The 23,804-nt window shown below is 44.2% G+C and overlaps 1 protein-coding gene and 1 non-coding gene across 2 annotated transcripts in view; one reads left to right on the top strand and one right to left on the bottom strand.

Annotated features, from left to right (window-relative positions):
• The window catches only part of Gabbr2 (gamma-aminobutyric acid type B receptor subunit 2), a 391,890-nt gene that overhangs the window by 320,384 nt on the left and 47,702 nt on the right, over positions 1 to 23,804 (top strand). The window contains exons 12-13 of the mRNA XM_004645219.1: positions 918 to 1,025; positions 8,958 to 9,080. Coding sequence (XP_004645276.1) covers positions 918 to 1,025; positions 8,958 to 9,080 — 231 coding nt within the window. The remainder of the gene's footprint in view (positions 1 to 917; positions 1,026 to 8,957; positions 9,081 to 23,804) is intronic.
• LOC111813768 lies at positions 2,532 to 2,633 on the bottom strand. The gene has a single exon (XR_002818941.1). It is a non-coding gene; the product is annotated as a small nucleolar RNA U13 (small nucleolar RNA).

Below are 23,804 nucleotides of genomic sequence, written 5' to 3'. Positions count from 1 at the left end.
AGAATATTTTGCTGAGTTTACACACCTATAATATTCAAATGACAGAACTTAACAAAAAAAAAGGGATACAGATGAATGTTCAGTTTGTATCTGTGCATTGAAAGTAGTTAGGATAGATATATAGTTACATTCCCTTAATGAATAGAGAGATTTGTTCTAATGGTGTTTGTAAATAGGATATCAAGTCCGCATTTTGTACAGCAACTAACCACTAGGAAGAATGTATGCAAAGTGTTAATTATTGAAACTGTCCTACCAATTTGGTTTGAAACTTTCTCATTGCTATTTATTTCTCAATAAAATTATGGGGAAAAAATATTAGGTCTGGGAGCAGTGACAATTCAGGGTGAGGTATATTCTGGAAGCCCCTGATAATCAACAGAGTCTTTCCCTAGCTGCAAGGACCTTGAGCCTGTAGATTTGTATCAGGGCCAGCCCAGGACTAGGCAATGAGGCACACCTTGGTCCTGGGGACAGATAAAAGCCAAATAGGCCTTAGTCCTGAGCAGGCACCCAAAGTCCAGGTGAGAACTTGGCTTCCAGGCGGGTCTAGGACTGAGTACCTGGTCTCCAAAGGTCACGCTGGGTTGTAGTAGCCAAGTGGCCTAACCCTGGGCAAGGAGGGCCAGGCCACAGGAGGAGGGGAGAGAAGTTGGGAGGACAGGCCAGAGAACTGCTCCTGCAGCTTCCTAGTGATCTCTCAACAGTGCTGAGTGTGACTAGCTCCCTCCCTGAGCTCAACAAGTGGTTGGAAGATCCAAATGTCTATCAAACTGAAGTTTGATTGAAGGATGCTGAGGGGTCTCTACAGCACGCAGAGTAGAGCATCTGTCCCTATCACTTTGATTCTTGCTACTAGGTTAGTCTCACCACACACCTAAGGGATATTAATACCTCTGTTTTCTTACGGCCTCTAGGTCAGGACCTGGATTCTCACTGTGGGCTACACAACTGCATTTGGGGCTATGTTTGCAAAGACATGGAGAGTCCACGCCATCTTTAAAAATGTGAAAATGAAGAAGAAGGTAATTATCCTCCCTCTGCTTCAGTGCATTGACACTGCCCACACTGCAGTTACTTAGCACAACCATTAGGCACCTACTGTGTGCCAGCATTGAGCTCTTTGCTGGGGATCCAGGTGAAATACAATTTCTACTTCCTGGTATCTCAGCCTCATGGGGAAGTCATACAGAGCATTTGCAACATTTAAAGAAAGGGCTGACAGAGGGTATCTGGGGCACAAGGCCCTTAGGGAGGGCTCCACATAAGATGTGCCATGTCTTATGGAGCCTGGAAGGCAAGTGGGAGTTGGTCAGGCAAAGAGGATGGGGATTCTGCAAACCTTGTATGCATCAGCCTGAGGATAGGAGGGATGGATCAAGGGGGCTGAGAAGCTGAGGATGGCTAGGGACCTGGGGTTCATGGAACAGGGTGCAAGAACAGGCTGGAGGAGAAGGTAGGAGCCACCTTAGGGAATCTGAAATTGAACTTCTGGGCAGTGGAGAGCCCTTTAAAGAGGAGAGTGAAACAGCGGTGGAATCTAACAGTGATTCTGTTTTCAAAGAGTCCCTCAGAAGATATAGGCTCAGCCTTCATGCAAATGGAAACTATGTCACCTTTGTAGATGAGTATAGCCATGATATTGACTAAACATAGCTGTTGGGATATGGAAGTACAGAACTTTGTCTCTTAAATTCTTGCAGTACTCCTAGTTCTTTCCCTGCTCCTAGAAAAAATTGAGAGCAAACTTCATGTCCTGGAAGGTCCTGTGGTCCACGAGTCCCCCTACCCCAATGTCCAAAACTTCCCACTACATACCCTGACCTAACCCACATCAGATCTGTGGCAGCTTCCACCAACTTCAGGTGCTCAGAGGTCAGGACAGAAGTGGAGGCCACTGTGCCACACCATCAGCCTGCCATCCTCGAGCTTGTGACAGTGAAGGGTACATGGGAATTTCCTGGGTACCAGCTGGGGACTACAGGTCAGGCAGCACTGTGTGGCCTGTCAAAACCTTGGGGGAGGCAAAGTGACCCTGGGATGGGGTGCTTCAGTATGCTCAGGGATGAGGGGGACATACAACAGATGATCTAATGGGACTGTCCAACATTCAAGGGCAAGGGACAAAGCCCCAATAATGGGGATTCACAAAGCACACATAGGAATCTAAAAGATCCATTAAATTCCTACCCTGACCAGCAAACCTGACACCAAACTGGCAAGTAAGGTTTGATCTGTCCCTGCCACCACTTAAAGGTCCAAATGCAGGGAGTTCGGACACCACAGAGAATGGATGATGGGGAGAAATCTCATGGTGGTTGAAGAGAAAAAAAGCCCATTGTTCTCAGGAATTCGCAATCTGCCCTGGTTCCCTGAAGCCCCTGGCAGACAGCAATCCTGCCCAGGCAGTGGAACTACCAGGCAAAACAGGCCTGCTCTGCCATTGACCTGCCATGTGACCTGAGCCACATCACTTCAACTTTGGGGCCTCTGTTCCCTCATCTGTAGAATGGGGACATATTTTTTTTTCACATCAGACAGGTAATGTGCCCACATTGTAACAAGGTTTGAGGGAGGCACCTCTCATGCATAAGATAAGAACACCCAATCGTCACGCTCATGAACTGAGGGATCGAATGCGGACATATTAATAGCACTGCCTCCTGAGTTGGGATTCTGTGCCTCCTGCCAGGTGCCAAGGGCGCTGAGCTCTGAGGCCCACCACTCCCCTCCTACTGCTGGGATTGCTTGGGGGCAGCTACAGCTCCCTTGTCCTCCCCAGGTGAGGTGAGATACACCCTGATTTCCCTGCCCCCATCCCATGCCCAGGCCAGCTCGGGAAGACTGTAGGCCATATTTAGAGAAAAGCGTGGACTAGGCACACAGTCCCTGTGCTCCTCACTGCCCTCTGGACCAGAAGCACTCACAGGAAGTGGAACAGCAGCCTGACCACCCTGTTCTCTACCCTTCCCACACATGGGAAGGTTGGAAAACTCCAGGAAGTAGCCCAGCCCAGGCCAGTTGAGCCTCAATTTCTACAGCGCTGGAGCTGGAGCTGGAGCTGGACATCGTTAGTTTTTAGACTTTCTGAGCTGATATTGCCGACCCTGGTTATCATCCAGAGACTGGTTGCATACCTTCCTCCATACCAAAATCCAATACTGTTTAAGTCCCATATACAAAATGCTATAGCTTTTGCATAGACTACACATACCCTCCCATATACTTTACATCATCTCTAAGTTATTAACAATACCTAATAAATATAAGTTCTATGCAAATGGTTGTACTATCCTATTGTTGTATTGGTTAAGGAATAATTACAAGAAAAACAGTCAGTACATGTTTAGGACAGATGCAACCACTGTGGGTCTAACTACATAGCAAACCATCTGTAGTTGGTTGAATCAAAGATGCAGTGGGGTGAAAAGGAAGACCACTATACTAATGCAACACCTGTATTAAGAACCCTCTGCCTAGACCAAGGCTGCTCAGAATGTGGGCTGGCAGGTGGGGAAAGGAGGGCTTCTTAGAAATGCAGTGTCGGGGCCCATACTGGCCCTAATCACCAGAATCCAGGGATGGGGCTCAAGAACCCATGTTCCCAGCAGCATTCCTGTGGACACTGCTGAGGACATGGACACTGCTGAGAACAGCCAGGGTGTGAGAGACATGGGCCCTCCTGCTCTACAGCTCTGCATAGAGACATGCTCTGCCATTTGTGACAGCTTCATTCTGATTTGGAAGAATCACAGTGTTGATTCCTTTGTGCTAATATGTGATTCATCCAAGTTGCCGTCTGTAATAAAGAGCTGGCCTCTATGTTCCATTGCTCATGTGATTACTGAACATGAATACGCCCTTGTCTGGCAACAGCCAACAGAACACATCAGGAGGGAATTTCAGGAGTTTGATGTCTGTGGCTCTGGGTGAGCAGTGGTAGGACATGGTCTCCAGGGGCCGGGGTCCTCTCCCTTCCTGCTGCACTGCCTGAGCCCTACATACATGCTTCTGCCCTGAGGGGCTACACCAACTTGGGTGCACCCAGGGTCCTAGGATAGGGATTTCCTGAAAGACAAGAAAATACATGCACACACACACACACACACACACACACACACACCTTTCTCTTTGGCTTAACTTTTTTAAAAATTCTGGTTTTTTACTTTATTTTCTCTCCCCTCCTTCTCTGTTATTTGTTTAATACTTTCTCTTATTCTTCTTTTGCTCATGATATCAGGTTGCAGTGGAGAATAAAGTGTGGGGGCCCTGAGGGTTATGAGGTCAGACTGAAGGTGAAAGGTAGGGACATCAGAGGACAGTAATTATGTCACAGAGATCCAGAGGCCGACTGTGATGGTGAGGAGGGCATCAGAACCAGTGAGGAAAATGACATCAAGGATGGTGAGAGTGATGTCAGAGACGGAAAGGATGGAGAGCAGTAAGTGTCATCAAGCAGTAAAAGAAATAGACAGCCTCAGAGGGAGCTGACATCAGGTGGCTCCAGTCACACAAGGTCACTTTCATCTCAGTTCAGTACACGCCACTGAACTGACCATTGAAAAGTAGTTAAAATGGTATATTGTATGTTGTATGTATTTTACCACAATTCAACAAACCAATAAACTAAAATAATAACAAAGGACAAGTTCAGTTATATAAAAAGCTAGAATCTATGGATGTAGCCGCATTTTGAGCTGTAGCTGCCTTAGCCTTTGCAAAATAATCTGGTCCCTGAATACACGTCTGATGACCCCATAAAAGTATCAGTTTCCTTTCCTGCCCTCCTCTAGGCTGCCCTTGGAAGAACTAAAGGCCGCTCACTGCCCACTTCTGCTCCCCAGTCTGGCTACCACTCTGTGCATTCTGTCTCTGACTCCTCTGGGAGCCTCACATAAATGGAGCTGCACAGTGTCCCTCTTTGTGCAACCAACTTGTTTTATTAGATTTCTTTTAAAGAAGTCTGAACATTTTTAGTAGACCTTTTAATTTTTTGCTGATAAATATATTAGCATTGCATAAGTTTATAAATGTAATCCTGTATCTTTTTATTACATTCTTATCTTTTCCCTTTCTCATTAGTCTCTACCCTCTTCACCCACAAGGGCAAGCCCTCCCCAAGCACATAGACAGAAGTGTCACTCCTTATGGCCACATTTTTAAAAACATTAGAGGAAAAGGAGCCTATTAAAGAAAATATTGACTCATGGTGAGTTAATGCTCCCCAAATTCAGCATTACTGTTTTTTCTAAAGACAACCATAAAATCTTAAATGAGGAACTTATTGTAGACTTTATTCTGCCTCTTACAAGGACCAAATTGAAGTGTTGGGATGAAATAGTAATTCAGTGATGAGACCTTCTGTTCTGGGGCAGATGTTTTTGAGGACACAGGACTTGGTACTGATGTGGACAGTGACCCAGAACATCATCTGGGCTGAGTCTAGGGAAAGACCAGGGAAGGGTGTCCCCTGCCACTTCAGAGCATCAGCTGTCTGAGTAACAGCACGAGGCCAGGGCAATGTGTGATACATCCTGGGACACCATCCGCACTGAAGGGGCAGTGAGCTGCCCCTGAGAGGCCAGCCTGAACCAGTCCAATACCTGAAGTTTTTTAAAGAACTAAAGGAATGCACTTTTTTCTAAACAAGAGGTCAGTCTTGTTTAGAAAGTTTCTTCTTTAAAGATCCAGGTAAATACATGACATTTTTCAGGATCTACTGTCTTTTTTGTAGCTACTCAGCTCTGCTTCATAGAATGACAATATCTGTGGAAAGATATGCAAATGAATATGTGTAGCTGTATTCCCATAAATCTTTATTTACAAAAGAGTGAGCAAAATCTGTAGTTTGTTCATCTCTGCTCTCAACAACAAATGGGAGGTGACATTTAGAAATGTCTTTTCTGTCATTTAGCTGGCTTCTTCTGAATAGTAGTTGGTTCTGGTCACCTAAGGTGACTTATAGGATAGTTTCCCATTTTATAGGTAAAGAAACTGGGCGGGGGAGATGGCTCAGTGGAATAAGCGCTTCCCTGGCAAGCGCAAGGGCCTGAGTTCAATCCCCGGTTCCGCCAAAAAAAAAAAAAAAAATTGGAAGAAACTGACTCAGTAGAGTCAGAGGGTTTGCCCAAGATCACACAATTCATTAGTTCACATCAAACTCAGAACTGACTCCAGAATCAGGTGTTGGATTGTTTTGGGGCATCTTTTCCCCCTTCTCTAATGACACAGTGCAGCACTGAGAGCCATCCGGCTGAGGATGGGCCTGCGTGTCATGACATCCGTGAATGCTGATATAACCCAGGGAGTAGTTGGGGTAACCTAAAAAAGAAGGAAAGAAATGGTAAAGTTGTAATGAGACTTGGGATGCAGCCCTTGCCCGATGCAAGATCTGGGCTCAGCTTGATATGGTCAAGACCATGTTGCATTTCCTGTCCCTCCTTCACTTTAGAGCTTTAAATTTGTTTTAAGTCATCTCTCCTTGATATTTTGCACATGCACGGATATGTTTGTTTTCATCATTAGTCTTCCCCATTACAATTCATGCTCCAGAAAGACAGTGATTATGTTTTGTCCATTTCTGCATCCATAGTGCCTAGAACAGAAACTGACTCCATTTAAGTGCTTAATAAATATTTCTGCAGTGAGTAAATAAAATGTGATTCATAACTACTTAGCCAAAGTTCACTCAGTCACAAACACTGGTTAAGTGCCAGATTTTGGAAATGGAGTCAAAAGAAAATTAGATATGTTCTTTTTTTATTTGCAATACTTTCCCGCTGTGGATCCTTCTATTCATTCGTAGTATGTCTAGGAGAGCTGAGGTGCAATATCACACTTGCCCCAAGGTGTCACTGTCCTGACACATCAAACAGAATCACCAAGAGTGAAAACCCAAGTATACTAGCTACCATTTATTGAGCATTTTCTCTGTGCCAAACCATGTACTAGATTCTTTTTTTTTTTTTTTTTCCTTTTTTAAATGTGTTTAGTACAGGGTCTACAGGGTCTCACTACACAGATCGGACTCATAGTGATCCTCCTGTTTTTAGCTTCCCAAGCACTGGGATTACAGGCTCATGACACTACGCCCATTCTCAACTGCACACCCTAGGGGTGGAGCTGGCACAGCATACTGGGGATAGAGCCCCCAGATAGTCCACTGAACTATCTGGCTGGCCCTAGATTCTTTTAATAAAGTGTCTCATTTTACTCTACTGCCAACTGTGCAACTTGGAGATTAATGACCCCACCTTAGCAGGAAGGAACCTGAGGCTCAGCAAATTAGAGCAACTCACCTGATCAATTTGGCCAAGAAATAGAATTAGAATGAAGTCTTTCAATTCCAAAACCTGTGTTCCTTCTTTTATACTATACTTAAAGAAGAAGCCTCACCTCCACCCAGTCATAATAAAAATGAGAAATGCAGAATGAGGAAGAGAGGAAGTGACTTGCCTGTGACCACACAAGTAGCATAAAATGGAGCCAGGCTTCTAACCCAGGCCCACTAATTCTAAGTCCTTCTGAATTCCTCTGCCCCATGCTGCTTCAAACTTCATACCTCATCACATCCATCAAAACTCCTGGTGATGATCTTCTAAGGTGAACTGCATCCCATTCAGGGCACTCCCAGGTTCAGGAGCAAGGAGATATGCTGATTCTTGAAGTTGGGATAAGAGTGCATTAGCAGAAGGTGAGAAGAGCCCCCAAGGTTGGGCACAATAAAGACAAATGCCTGGGGGCTCACACAGCCCTGGATCCAATGTCAAGCACAGAGACCTCTTCCAGCCTGTCTTTGAAATCCCAACCTCCTTGGACATTTCTTCCTTTCCCTCTGCTTATGATGACCTAGAGGGACAAGGGTTAAACAAGGTTTCAACAAAGCATCACTGGTTTTCTGGATCCTTCTTGAGGGTTCAAATACAGGTCTTTGTCAGTGTCCTCTGCCCAGGAAAAGTGGTTTTGGTGGATTTGATCTTTTGAGCAGTAATTCAGCGACACCTTCTTTTCTGTTTTCTTCATATCCAGCCACAGAGAGGCTTTTGAGTTTCTGTTTCTCCCTTTAAAATGGGCTTACTCATGGAGAGCCACACTGGGCAATATCTTTTATGTTTCTCTTTCAGTTTTATGCTTCCATGAAATCTTTTCCAGAGCAACATCTTTTCCAGATGAAACACTCACTTTCATCTGTGTGCTAGCTCAAGGTGAGGGGACTTCAGTGAACAAACTCCAGGCAAGCTCTGGGACTGGCAGTGTTTATCCACAGGCCCCTCCTTATGAACACATGTAAAGTGGGTAGAACTCTCACAGCACAGGACAGCTATCCTAGGCTGCAAAGAGAGCTGGGAAGGTCAGCTTTATCACCTTGAACCAGTTCCTGAGAGCCCACACATAGACTTCAGTTTCTTCATCTGCAGAACAGGAATAATAATAGTACCCTCCCTTACATGCTATGATGCATTTGAAACCATCATCTTAGGGGTAGGCATAGAGCAATTGTTCATTACACCTTAGCTGCTCTTCTCACTGTTGCTACCAGCATGGCTGCTTTTAATAATTAAGTGTATGGGTAAAGTGCTCTGTACATAATCAGCTCTTCTGTGGACATCAAAAGGGACTTCCTTAGGTAGGTGACAGTTGATCTAGATTTTTAAGAATGATTAGAAGTTTGCCAGGCAGAAAGAATAAGGTGTTCCAGACCAAAGGGCAGACAGCCTGGCTACATACTAGCAATGGCCACATTTCAACAAAGTGTACCTGTGTGTTTAGGAAATGGGTGGACCAAACTTGTGAAAGTTCTTCAAGGTCAAACAGAGGAGCTTGATTTTGTTTGCCTGTGGGTGGTAAGGAGTCTCCAGACACTCACACTAGAGACCTGTGATGCAGCCACTGCTCTGTCCTGGCCCCTCAGTTGTAGTCTGGGAACATCTTCTTACATCTGCCTGTCCCCTTTGTAGATCATCAAGGACCAGAAGCTGCTCGTGATCGTGGGGGGCATGTTGCTGATTGACCTATGCATCCTGATCTGCTGGCAAGCCGTGGACCCCCTGCGAAGGACAGTGGAGAGGTACAGCATGGAGGTAAGTGGCCAGCAAGCAGGAGGGAGACCTGCAGGATGTACACAGCTTCAGAGAGAACACAGGGAGGTGCACCGCCAGCCTGCACCATTTTCTATCAGGAACACCTCCTTAATTGCAACCACTTATGTCTGAAGATAATCATTTCAGGGAGGACAGATGCAAGGTATTGTGAAATAATTTAATATCGATATTAATGTATGCAGAATTAAGAGATGTCAGACTGCTTAAAAGTATACTCTCCTCTGGCACCACATTCTGTACTAACCCTGTCCCCAGGCATGCTGAGCTGGCCACCAAGACCAGGCTTGATGGCTCATGCCTGTAATCCCAGCGCTGGGGAGGCTGAAAACAGCAGGAGTCCATAGGTCAACAGTGAGACCCTGTAACAACCAAATGCAAAATAAATAAGTAAATAAATTACATTCTCATACATTGTCGAAGTCCCCATTTACATAGTCCTTCATAGGAGAAATTTCACTGCATTTGTAACCTTCATTAGGGAAAGACTCTTAGCAGTACTTCTATGGAATAAACATTCAGACAGCTCTTTCTGGATACTATGTGATGTTCAACATAATCAACAATATACTTCTTTTCACGCAGTTGTTGTGAAGATGAAGAACCTTGCGTAAAAGCCTTGCCCTTAGCTAACACTGGTCTTCCCAGGATGTTTCAAATTGAAAAAGGCTGAGATACTTAGAAGCCAGGGTTTTTTTGGTTTTCTCCTGGCATAGCTGATCATGCCTTTGGGGGTCAGAGAAGGCTCTACTGGGCGTGCTGCTTAGTATACTTTCCATCTGAGGCAGCAAATTCTAAGAAGGCAATGAAGATCTCCATTTTTCTCTGCACTATCAGAGAAAAGTTTTAAGGGAATGGATGTACTCTTACCACAAATGTATACACTGAGTTTTATAAAAATTACCCAATTTCATTTATCTTAAAACACACACTCAGTTCAGGAAGGATTTGCACAATCAGAGAATATCATTTAGGAAACAGATTTAGAACTGGGACCTCCATCTTGCCACCTCCTCCTGTGTACACCTTGGTAGGAAGCAGGGTACAAAACAGACACAATTGGAACTTCAAAGGCAGACCTGACATTGGCTTTGCCATGAGCCAAAGGGGAAGGAACTGAATTCATTCACATTTTCCAGGGAAGAGGTACCATCTGGCCACCATTCATCATGCAGTTAGCAAAAGAGCACACATCACTGCCCAATCAATCCCAGGAGAATTCTCTGCGCATCCCAAGGATTTAGGGTTGTGGACAGATGTCAACACTAGGGATAATCTGGGGTGAAAGGGACAGCAGCCAGAATAGTGGTGTTGGTGGTGATGATGACATTTGTTGTAGTGATGATGGCAGTAATGGTGGTGGCAATGATAGCTGGAACTATGTGTTACTCAGTCTTCACAACAGTTCTAGGAAGCGTGTCCTTTGACCAACCCCATTTTACTGCTGAGGAGGAGAAGGCTCTTGTCTTCCTTCTTTCTATCCTGTAATTACTACTTCTGCTATTGATGGCTGTTCTTAGAGCCTGAGCACACTCCAGACCTTCCAAGACTCTGGTTTACAAACTGAGGAGCCCTGGGGTACCAAGGAAGGGCCTTTCTACACAGATGAGGAAAAAGTCTGGGAGGGACAGGGTCCTCTCCAGTGCAGAGTGTATCTCTGTATTTCCCTCTGGTATCTACTGAGATTTCTCTCTGTACCTTTTCTGGCTAGGTCTTCTTTTCCTACTCTTTTTTTAGGGTTTCCCCATTGGTCTGCTGCTATTGTAGCAGAACCCTTTGATGTGTGGACACACAGCCCCCTGGTTTACCAAAGGATGCCAAGCTGCCCAGTGACTTCCCACAGACCCTCCTCTGTCGGGTACAGAGCAATGGGTAAACAATGCACGCAGGGGATGAGGTGTCCTATGGTATCCTTCATGGGGCCATTTTCCCCAGGGCCTTCAGCTGGGGAGAAAGTCTGGTCTTGGCGGGAGGTATCAGAGATCTCCATGATCCCACCACACCTCCCAAATACCTAGTTTGCTGAGCTCTCTGAATACCCTAGGATTCCAGGCAAGGGCCTTATTCTGGACTTCCACACTTTTGTTAGTACTATGCCCCCACTGGAAACTTCTCTGCCAAGTAATTGGCTTGTGCTTCCATATCAGGATCCCCTGCTTGGAGGCCTGGCTCCTCACTCTGGGTCCCACCAGAGGGCCTGCTCTGCCTGCTTCGTTCGCAGCTTCCTCAGGCTTCCAAGCACAGCCCTGCCCCACTCCCACTGGCCCAGAACCTTCCACAGGGACACAGGGGATCGAGGCAGCCTTGGCCCTAGATCTTGTGGTGCCCAGGCTAGTGGGGTATGGACTAAACACATGGGCAAATCAACACTGCTTCTTTAGATCACGTAGTCTGAATCACAGTTAAAGGTAAATAGAACAAAGAGCTTGAAAATAACATGAAGGACCCACCGAAGGGATTCTCCTCCCAAGGTGAACACAGGTATGGAAATGCCCTGGAGTCAGCAAAAGGCACCTGAGTTCTGCATCCTCACTCATGTCTATGTAACTAATATTGATACAGCACTTGTCATACGCCAGGAACCGTTCCACGTTTGACAAGTACTAACTCATTGCATTTAATCTTTATAGCAACACTGTAAGGTAGAAGATATTATTTTCTTCATTTTATATATGAGGAAACTAGCCCAGAGAAGTTCAGCAACTTACGTAAAGTCACACAGCCAGTGAGTGGTGTGGGTTGGATTTAAACAAAGGCAGTCCTCTCTCACCCTGCTGTCTGAGGAGGGGAGAAAGGAGTGGAGTTCTGTTTTCTCTCCAACTCCTCTCCCTGTCCGGACTACATAGTCCCCCTCAGAGCAGGCTGACATTTGACTGTGGCTTTAAACCTGACCCCATGGCCTCTGTGTCACTGCTAAGCCTCTGGCTGTGGCACTATGACCACCTCCCCCAGTCCTAGCCTCCCTGTGAGCCCAGACTGACTGGCTCTTCCTCCACCGAGTCAGCTAACACAGCATGAGCCCTCTCTGCTTTAGGGTTGGGCGGGACCCCAGAGCAGCCATTGTGTATGACCACAGGGACCTTCAGAGCCAGACCTTCAGAAGAGACAGACTGGATCATGGCTGAGTCACACCCCACATGAGCCAGCATGCTGAGGAGAGCTCAAGATGCTGGGGAGCCCCCAATCTGGCCTGCTCATGCCAAAGAAGCTTCTCACCGGAGAGCTAGGAAATGGGTGCAGGCAGAGGAGGTGGGCATGGTATTCTGGCTGGGCAGGAGCATTTGGAAGGCAGGCAACTTATCTTGGCAACCAAGCACTGGCAGGACTCAGGGCAATGGAAGCCTCATGAGGCTGAGAAGCTAGTGCGCTGGCACAACCACTGGGAAAAGTTTGATGTGCACGTATCCCACAGTCCCCCGGGAACATTTCCCATATGTGCCTCAGGAGACCCTAGCATGGCTGTTCACAGCAACACTGTTCAAGACAGCTCTGAACTGGGAGCATCCCAAATGTGGAAGAAGGCACTTTTAACACAGGGACACAAGACAACTGTGGATGTGGATGACCCACAGCCAAGCACCTCAGCTTGGCTGAATCTCAACTATGGAACAATGAGCAAAAACAGCCAATCACAGATGACACCCAAAGTTTTTTGTTTTTTTTTTTAATGCTTAAAGTTCAAAGGCTGGGAAACACTAAATATTATTTAAAAACATATATACAAGGGTAGTAGAATAGTTTTTGCAAGAAATGAAAAAGAAGGTAATTGATAATAAAAATTCAAGGTTGTGGTCACTTCTTGATGGCTGGGCTGGGAGGATGTCATTGGCAAAGATGCCCAGGGCCTGTAAGGTTCTGGAATGGCTACTCTTCAAATTATATGGGCATGTTTTATGTACTCTCCAAAAGTACAATGCGTATTATTTTAAAATATTTTATAGGCTATTTTACAAAGCAGGATAGTATTAAATTTATAGAAAAAATAACAGAAAGGCTAAGCTTCATGTACTTCCCACGTGCAGTTTTCCCTCTTCTGAGCATTTTGCGTTGTGTGCTGCGTTTGTTAAAATAATGAACTTATATGGATACGCTACTTTTCACCTAAGCCTGTAGTTTACAGTAGGGTTCACTGCTTGTGTTGTCCAGCTTAGTGGGGTTTGGCAAGTGCATACTGTCATGTGTGTACCTTTCTAGTGTAAAACAGAGCACGTTCACTGTCTTCCATGTTCCTGGGTCATTCCCCAGGCAGCCACCAATCCATAGCTTTTCCTTTTCCAGAATGTCATATAATTGGAATCATGCAGTATGTAGTCCTTTTAGACTGCTGCTTTCACTTAGCAGTGTGTATTTAATCCTCCATGTCTTTTCATGGTTTGATAGTTCATTTCTTTTTAATAATGATTAATATGTCCTTGTATGGATGCACCACAGTTTGTTTATCTATTCAGCCATTGAAGGGCATCTTAGTTGCTGCCACATTTTTGCAATTATGAATAAAGCTGCTATTACAATTTACGAATAGGCATCTGTGTAAACCTAAGTATATAATTCACTGGAGAAAGTAGCTAAGAGAGTAAGTACTAGATTACATAAGATTAAGTTTCTTTGGTTTTATAAAAAATATTTTTAAAAACCTCCCTATCTTCCAAAGTGACTGCACCATTTTGCATTTCCAGCAATGATTGGAAGTTCCTGTTGCTCTATCTCTTTGTCGATGTCTGATGTTGTCCGTGCCTGGGTTTTGGCCATATTGATAGATGTGCACTAGGATCGATCACCCTGTTGCAGCATTTCAGTGATGGGTGATGTTGAGCACTTTTCATAGGCTTATTTGCCACCTGTGTATAATTTTTAGTAAAATATTTGTTCAGATCAATTGCCTACTTTTAAATTATATTATCCATTTTCTTTTTTGGAATGTTAGGAGCTTTCTGAATACTTTTGGATACAAGCCCTTTATCAGACACATGACTGCAAACATTTTCTATCAGTCTGTATCTTGTCTTTTCATTCTCTCAGCATTGCCTTTAGTAAAGCTAACTCTTTATATTTAATAAAGTCTATCATTTCAGTTTCTCTTTCATGGATCATTGCTGAGCTAAGAACATAGCTCAGTGGTCAGCATTTGCCTAAAGTACTGCTTTGATCACTAGCGCTGCAACAAACTCAAAACTCACTGTCAAACCCAAAGTTATCTAGATTTTCTCCTGTTACCTTCTAGTCTTCTAGGAATTTTTTGGTTTGCCACTTTACATTTAAGTAAATGGTCCATTCTGAGTTAGATGTGATAAAAACAAGGTCTGTGTCTAGGTCCATTTCTGTGCATGGGTGCCCAGTTATTTCACCACAATTTGGTAAAATGCTTCTCCATTCTTCTCTGGGTTGCCTTGGCATTTTTATTATAGATCAGTTTGACTCTAATTGTGCAGCTCTAGTCTCTTCTATTATATACTGTCTACTTTTTCACTAATACCCACTGTTTTAATTTCTATAGCTTTATAAAAAGTCTTGAAGTCAAGGAGTTTCAGTTCTCCAACTTTGTTCTTCAGTGCTGCACTGCCTCTTCTTGGTCTTATGTCTGTGTGAACTTTATGGTCAATGTGTTGCAGAGATTTTGACTGGCAATACACTATATCTAAGATCAAGCTGTGAAACACTGATATCGTCACAACATTGGGTCTTCCTATGCATGAACATAAACTATATCTCCATTTATTTGGATCTTCTTAGATTTTCTTCAGTTTTTTAGATTTCATTGTATAGATGTTGTACATATAGATGTTGTACATGTTGTATCCATTACATTTTATGTGGGTAATAAATATATTTTACTTTCAAACTCCAATTACTCATTTCTAGTACATAGGAAAGCAGTTGACTTTTATTAACCTTGTACCCTGCAACAGTGTTTGTGTTGATTCTTCGGGCCTTTCTGCATAGTCAATAATATCATCTGCAAACAAACACTTCTACTTCTTCCTTCACAATCTGTACACCTTTCATTTCCTTTATTTGGGGGGTATGCTGGGGATCGAACTCAAGACACTGTGTTTGCCAGACAGACACTTATGCCACTGAGCTATATCTCCAGCCCTCATTTCATTTTCTTGACTTACTACATTAGAAAGGACTTCCACTACAGTGCTGAATAGGAGTGGTGGGACAAGACATCTTGCTTTTTTCCTCAATCTTAGGGAAAAAGCACTTCTCATCATTAAACATATAGCCATGTCTTAGTGTTTTTTTAAAGTTTTAAGAACAACACTATGAAGTATTTCTGATGACCAAAGTTGAAGGTGCCTTTGGGGGGCAATAGGAAGGATGACACAGGCAGAGCCCAGATTGCTAGGAGCCCTGCGTGTTAAGCAGAGGAGTTTAAACTTCAAAATTAAAGAGATTTAATCACAGGAGTGACACGCTCATATTTTCCCTGGCTGCAGGGTGAGAACAGATGGAAGGGTGAGGCTGGAGGCCCAGAGATGGCTAGATGTTTTGCAATAATTTAAGCAGGAGCTGAGGGTGACCTAAAACAGAGCAATGGGAGTGCAGACAGAGAAGCAAATGCTTTTTATGGGTATAAGGAAGCAGATGTGACAAAACTGATAACTGGTTGACACTAAATAGTGAAGAAAAGAAGATAGCAAGGCTGTGTCCAGATTTCTGCCAGGGTAGTAGATGGTGACCGCTTTGCCAAGGTGAGGAGCAAAATGAGATGTGGATTTGGGAGGAAATGTACAGGGGCTCATTTACGGCCAGAAATTTGAGATGCCTCAGGGCCTTCAGAGTCAATGGGCCCAGGAGGTGGGAAGCAGGGTCCTAGGGCACAAGAGAGCAATTTGTTCATGGTGAGAGATTTGTGGGGAAGAAGTAAGCACAATGAGGATGGGAACTGAAAATGTGTGCATAGACCCAGAGGTAGCAGGTTCAGTGAGGAGCCGCGTCAGAAGAGAGCCATCAGGGATAGGAACAAAGCTCCCACTGGCAGAAGAGCAAATGTGAGCCATCCATATGTGGGAAGAATTTGAAGTCATGAGAGGTCCCTAGATACAGAGCTCCAGACCAAGGCAAGGACTGTCAGATGTCCTAGGATCTGGCTTGTGCTCCGCGCTCCCACGTGGCAGCTCAGCTTTGCCTTTGCTTTGCAGCCTGATGGAAAGATTGGCTGTTTCTGCAGATACAGCAGGTGTGGATAAACCTGCCAAGTATGTTAAAAAAAGGTTTGTAAAATATGTTTTGTATTCTTGGAGAAAAAAGAAAAATAACTTTTTTGAGCACCTACACAACTAGTGGTAAGGGTGAGTGGGTGTTGGGCTCATAGATCAGGAACTTACAGAGAGGTGGAGGTTGGAGATGGGAGTCTAGATGTGTGGACATGTGGGGGACCTCAAAAGCCCTGTGGGAGGGCATCCAGAGAGGGCATAGAGGTGGAACAGGGGGTCCAAAACCTAGGATCACACCAGTGTTTGGAATCCAGGGAGACTTTAGGGCACACACCAAAGGAGATCTGGCAGAAGCCAAGAGCTTGATAGGAAGACACCAGATGAGTTTGGCATCTTGGAAACCAAATGAAGAAGTGCTTCAAGGATAAACCTTTGCTGAGCCAGATCACGTCCTTTTAGATCAACAACTGAGGGCTGGTGAGATAGCTCAGCAGACTAAGCACCTGCTTTGGCAAGCACAGGGACCGGGGTTCAATCTCTGGTCCTTCATGCCATGCCGGCCCCACCCCCGGGGTGTGCTGATCTGGCAACCAAGTCCAGGCATGATGGCACACATCTGTAGTCCCAGCTCTGGGGAGGCTGAAAGCAGGAGGATCCCTACAAGTCCAAGCTGCGTAGTAAGACCCTGTATCAAATACATAAATGGGGGGGACTAAGAGTGTCCATGTGTGTACATTCACACATATGAGGTTATTCCCTTCCTTTGAAGGGAAGTAATGTGAGACACTGCCAACCAAAAGCAAACTCAGTATGCACTGATGGTGTAGAGATGGGCTGTTATCCTAAGTGAAGGGTTACTTTTTCCAGCTCCCCTTCTGTACTGGGCCATGGTATACGCCTCCACCTGACCATCCCCAAATAGTCTGGATGTAGAAAAACATGGTCAATGATGCTCAAAATCACTGAACATCACACATCCAGGCAAGCCACAGGGGCCACCATGGCAGCATTCTGGGCCACAGCCACACTCTGACGTCTCCCAATCTGCTTCTCAGGCAGATGGCAGCAAGACAGGGAACCATGTGCCATCCTGACACCCGCAGGAGACATGTGTGCAGCATGCACGTACAGAAACGGTGGAAAACAGTCCCATGGGCTGTCGGGAATTCTCTACATTCTAGTTTCTGTGGCTTTCTGGCTGTTCTGACAATAATGAAGTAAAGGACAGATTGGGGCATAGGGGCTCAAATTTCCCTCCATATTCCTATTCTTTCATAGAAGCAATTTTCTTTCCATGGAAGCAAATGAGGGATTTGGAATCATGAGTCTGCACTTGGGTTTGAAATAAGTGGCTTATACCAGTTATGTTTCTATGGAAACAGATATTGGAAGATACAAACACATGGAGTTTTAAATAATTTTAACTCTTATCTTCTACCTCCCTCTATAGCTGCTCTGGGAAGAAAAAAAAACCTAAAGCAGGCATTTTCAGGAAACAGCTGGTATCTTCACAAAGCTTGTCCAAGCCCTTCTTGCACTATTCACTGTGAAATAAAGAGATAGCAGAATGGCCAGGGTTGAGGGCCAGGTGCATTTTGTTCTGTGGGCTGTCCACAGATATCCTAGTGACCCAAGGCTTTTGAGGGCAAGGCTGGTAGCCTTCACTGCAAAAGCTAACAACCCTAGATAGTGGAATAGATGTTTGTCACTAATTGTCACCCATGGTGTCCAGCCAGAGGCAGATTATGGCCGATGATCCAGTCAGGTCCTCCTCTTAGTTCATTACCCAAGAACACCTCAGCCTGGCTAGCTCCTCCAAAGGGAAGGCTGTACCATCTGAAGTTCTGATTGTGTCATTCTATTTTAAATTCTCTCTCTCTCTCTCTCTCTCTCTCTCTCTCTCTCTCTCTCTCCTCTCTCTGTCTCTCTCTCTCTCTGTCTCTCTCTCTGTCTCTCTCTGTCTCTCTGTCTGTCTGTCTCTCTCTCTGTCTCTCTCTGTCTCTCTCTCTGTCTCTGTCTCTCTGTGTCTCTGTCTCTGTCTCTCTCTGTCTCTCTCTGTCTCTCTCTCTCTCTCTCTCTCTCTCTCTGTCTCACACACACACATACACACAGGATTTAAACTCCCTACACTCCCTAGTAGAGGTTAGGAGGGATCTGGCCCATTTACCTCCCCACTCCCATCTCTCACAATCCCCATCCTCCTAACTTGTGCTCAGCTACCCAACACTATTAGCGCTTCTCCAAAGCATCACACTCTCTTCCCCTATGCCAATGTGCTCTCCACTCAAGCAGCTACCCTCCTACCCCAGTACGCCCATTTTCCTACTCCAGTACACCCACCCTCCTACCCCAGTACGCCCACCCTCCTACCCCAGTACACCCACATCTACTTGACCTTTGAAAGACAGCATAGAAGAATTGTCTCCAATAGACTTGGAGCCATAAAGGTAGTCCTGAGTGCCTCTGTTCTGCACATCCCTCTCATCCTGTTGGTCCCTCATTCTGGTCACAACACTGATAATTGTCTGTGCACCTGTCTTCCCTTGTCTGTGACCTCTTCAGAGGCCAAGGCCATCTGTGTGTCCCCAGCACCCACAGCCAGGGCCTGGCTGAAAGCGAGTGCCTGGTAAATATTTATTGAATAAATTGTTCCCTCCACCTGGAACTCTCTCCCCATGCCTCCATATGTCCAAATTCAACCCATCTGTCTGAGCCCATTAGGCTGACTTCTCAAAGAAATCTCTGTGCCTACTTGCAATTCAGTTTAATATTACATCCTCACCTTTCACCAAGGTCCTACTTCTGGGACAGAGGCTGCCAAATGAAGAATGATTCAGCACCTTCTAGAAAGCACTGTGGTTCTTTTGGTGACTTAATGCCCCTGAGATAAAGATACACACAACAGATCCCCAAGGAGTGCTGTATGCGGAAATGGGAAGCATTCACCCATGAACTTGTCTTCGCTTCCTTCCTTTCTTCTATCAGGCCATCGTAAGGCACAAACTACTCTATTTTCTTTTTAACCTTGGCTGCCAGAAAGCTGAAACCAAATTCAGCACTCAGGAGCAATAACCATCTTATCTTGGGTTTCTGGAGGATTATCTCATCTTTTGATCATTTGTCTTTATTTTTAACTCTCCTGGTCTGTACAGGCACTTATTGTGTGCTGCCTCTGGCCCTTTGCGAGAGGAAGCAAGGTGTAAATTCTAGATTAAGTTATTAAAATGAGAATTCATAGGGAGATTTAATTGGAATGGAATGCCAGAGAGACATTTTAAGGGTGCCCACAGACACTGGTCTCCTGGCTCAGATCCCAGCCTGGCCCAGCTCAGCTCTGCCATGAGCTCTGTGGGCACAGAAGTGAACAGGCCCTGAGAGCGGGCACAGCACTCTGCCGACCACAGCCACCTTTCAGGATCACTTCGGGCTCAGAGGCAGCTTGCACACATGAAGACCTGCGCTGTACTGCATCTCCCCTCAGCTTTCCTGCTGCCTCTGGAGCTACGCCTGTGGGCAAGAGGCCCTTCAAAACAGAAAGCCAAGCCGCAGTGCTGGGGCAGCCATGAAGCTGAAATTCCGCATCTCTGTCCACCCAGTGTTCTCCAAGAGATGGGAGCCTTCCAAACTGGATTACTTTTCTCCCAACCCAACACATCCATGTTGGCAGAAACAGGCTGTGGCCCCCATGAAGGCCTTCCACACTTTTATCCTTTTCTTTTCTGCATTACCAAAGGTGGAACCAGGCCATTCGCATGCTAGGCCACCACTTAATCACTGAGCTGCACCCCCAGCTGACCCTCCACCTTTTTTGTGGGGGAATTCCAACCAGCCTACCTTCCTAGAGGATGTGTCATTGGGTGTTCCCTTGGCATTATGGGCTGCCCATTATTGCCAGGCTCTGTTTCAGCGCCCTGGGATGCACTGTCTGATGAGCAAGCTTACCCACATCCATAATGGACTTATGTAGCCAGCTTGATGCTGATCAATCCATGGCAGAGTCTGTAGGAAAAATGCACACTGACTAGATTGTAAACAACGGCCCATTCTTAATGACATGTAAGAGCTTTGGTCTTAAGTTTGAGTTGAAACACTGAGACACTGAGTTTAATCTTCTAAAGTATCATCCAAGATTGAGTTGGTATTAAGGTCCTTCATTGGGGTCTAAAGAAAATAAGAACATGTGTGGACTTCAAGTCATATAAAGTATGTGACAGTGTGCTATTCAAAACTAGCTGTCAAGACTGGGCATGGTGGGATGTGCCTGTAATCCCAGCACTTTGGGAGGCTGTAAACAGAAGAATCACTATGAGTCCGATCTAGTAATGAGACCCTGAGCACCCCATAGACCTTTCCCTAAAAATACAGAAAAATAAATAAATAAATAAAAAGAAAGAAAGAAAAACTAGCTGTCAATGAATATGCTCTAAGCAAGTGAGTACTACTATTTTTTTTTTTTTTTTTTTTTTTAATACAGAATCTACAGGGTCTCGCTACACAGATCGGACTCGTAGTGATCCTTCCTGTTTTTCAGCCTCTCAATTGCTGGGATTACAGGCACGTGCCACCACGTCCAGTGTCAGTCGCCATCTCAGGGAGCCTCCGGGGTGGGGCCAGCCAGCAGGCCCAGGATCAAACCCCCCCCCAGCCAAAAAAGACAAAGAAAAACCCAGCCCCTGCATCTGCCTATGCAGGTGCTTTAATCTGCTGAGCTATCTGGCCACCCTGCTACTATTTTTGTAAAGCTGTTCACAAGAATAAATACTACTGATGAGAAAATTTTTTAAAGAAAATATGAACATGTATTAGTAACAGTGTGTTAGGTTTCACTGGGGCAACAACCCTTCCATGGACTAAAGCTATAGAGAGTCTTTACTGGTCAGAGCACTAATCCACCAAGGATCAACTGAGACTTTCCCCCATGGTGACCTCATCTGGATGCACCTCCTCAAACAGTTTTTGTGACAAAGGGAAGGAATATGTGGCAAGATGAGCCCTGGCTTTAAAGCTCCCACCCTGGGCCAGGGAGATGGCTCAGTAGAATAAGCGCTTCCCTGGCAAGCACAAGGGCCTGAGTTCAGGTTAACTTCCTACCACTATGCCACACCCGCAAGAGGTTCACCACCTCCTGATAGCACTGCAGGCTGGTGGCCACTCCTTTAGAATGTGGACCTTTGGGGTTCACTGAAGATTCAAACCATGATGGTCGTGGCAAGGCAAGCTCCCATTCATTACTCCTTTAAGCCTCTGTCAACATGGTAACCAGAAGTTTGACGGTTTTTGTTTGTTTTAGTTTGAGACATAATTGACATACTATAAAATTCAATCTTAAAGTGTACACTTTGGTAGCTTTTAGCACGTTTATGAGATTGTCCATCATCACCATCAAAATTTTTATCACTGCAAAGAGAAACTCCGGTCCTTTTACCCGTCGCCTCTCATTTTCCTTCCCTCCAGACCCTGTCAACCACGAATCTACTTTCTGTCTCTATGGATTTACCTGTTTTGTATATTTCATATCAGTCAAAGCACACAATATATAGTGTTTATGTCTGATTTCTTTCACTTATCATAACATTTTTAAATTCCTTCTCTGTACCAGTAAACTATCCCTTCTTATGACCGATTAGTATTCCTGTGCATGTATCACATTGTGCTTGTCCATTCATCAGGTTGTGAATATTTGAGTAGTTTCCACTTTTTCTACTGGGATGAATAAGGTTGCTATGAGCATCCAGGTACAAGTTTTTGTGTGGACATGTGTTTTCCATTCTCTTGGATATGCCTATAAGTAGCACTGGTGGTCATATGGTAACTACGTTTCACATTTTTAAAAGCTGCCAGTTTTCTTCGTAGTTGCACAATTTTACATTCCCACCAATGATGTACAAGGATTCCAGTTTCTCCACATTATTGCCAGTATTTGCTACTTATCTGCCTTTTTTAGTATAGCCATCCTCCTAAGTGTAAAACAGTATCTCATGGTTTTGATGAGACAATCAAAGAACAAATGGTTAATGATGCTCAGCATCTTTGCATATGTTTATTGACCTCTTGTGTTTCCTCTTTGGGTAAAGATCTATTTGGAGCCCTTGCTCATTTTTTGTTTGTTGGTTTGTTTTGATTTAGTTTGGTACCTAGAATCAAACTCATGACTCTGTGCTGCCAGGCAGGCACTGTGCCACTGAGCTATATCCCTGACCCTCTTGCTTGTTTTTAATTGAATTATCAATTTCCTTTCTCAACAGTGTCTTGTGACACAAAAAAATCCTCATTTTGATGAAGTCCTATTTATCTATTTCTTTCTTTGGTTGTTTGGTATCAAAGCTAAGAAAATATTGATTGATCCAACATCATGAAGATTTTTTTACTTAAGTTTTCTTCAAGGATTTTTATTAGTCTTACAGTTAAACATTTGGTCCATTTTAATTGTTATACATGGTATAAGGTAGTGATCAAAGTTAATTATTTTGCTTGTGGACACCTAGTTATTCAAGCACCATTTATTGAAAAGAATATTCTCTCCCCATTGAATAACTTCACAACCCTGTTGAAAAATCAATGGGCCATAAGTGTGTGGCTGTACTTCTGTACCCTCTATTCCTTTCCATCTGCATATATGTCTGTCCTTATCCCAGCACTACATTGTCATGATACTGTACCTTTGTGGTCATTAAAATTGAAAAATGTTAGCCTTCCAGCTTTATTCTTCTTTATCAAGAATATTTTGGCTTTACAGAGTCCACTGAGATTCCACACGAATTATAGGATCAGTTTTTTCACATCTGAAAAAAGGCTGTTAAGATTTTCATAGGGATTGCATTGAGTCTGTAGATCAATGTAGGGAGTATTGCCATCCTAGCAGTAGTAAATTTTATAATCCATGAGTGTGGAATGCCCATTTAATTAGATTCTCTTTCATTTCTTTCAGCTGTGTTTTATAGTTTTTAGTGTATAATTCCGGTACTTCCTTGGTTAAATTTGTACCTCAGTATTTCATTCTCTTTGATGCTGTTATAAACTGAATACTTTCCTCATTTCTACTGTTCATTACCAGAGCATGGAACTACTATTTTTATATCGATCTTATATCCTACAAATTTGCCAAGCTAATATATCATTTCCAATCATTTCTTTTTGTAGATTCTTTAGAACATTCTACCTCAAAGATGTTATTTATACTTTTACCTCTTCCTTTCCTATTACACATTCTTTTATATTAGTATATATTTTCAACACACAATAAATATGCTTGTTGTGGGAAATCCGTGCATCTGCACAGATTGTGTCACGATCCTTTCCACGTCTCCTTCCCTGCTCCTACCTCCTGTCTCACCCACCTCCACGTCTCCTTCCATCTTCACAAAACCTACCCTTTGCTTCCTAAGTAGCCAAAAAATTCTTGAACATATTTTCAAACTATGTGTGTCTTTGAAACTAAACTGAATATCTTTTTTTTTTCAAAGTTTTATTGATAAACAGATAGCAATGAGACAGTTTCAAATCAAATTGGAAGTACAGTTTCAACAAATAATACACTGCATATATT

This window comes from Octodon degus, unplaced genomic scaffold (assembly GCF_000260255.1).
Source record: "Octodon degus isolate 3935 unplaced genomic scaffold, OctDeg1.0 scaffold00221, whole genome shotgun sequence".
In the NCBI taxonomy this organism is placed as follows: Eukaryota; Metazoa; Chordata; class Mammalia; order Rodentia; family Octodontidae; genus Octodon; species Octodon degus.
Note: the sequence above shows the minus strand (reverse complement) of the source record. Positions and strands in the feature narration are given on the sequence as shown.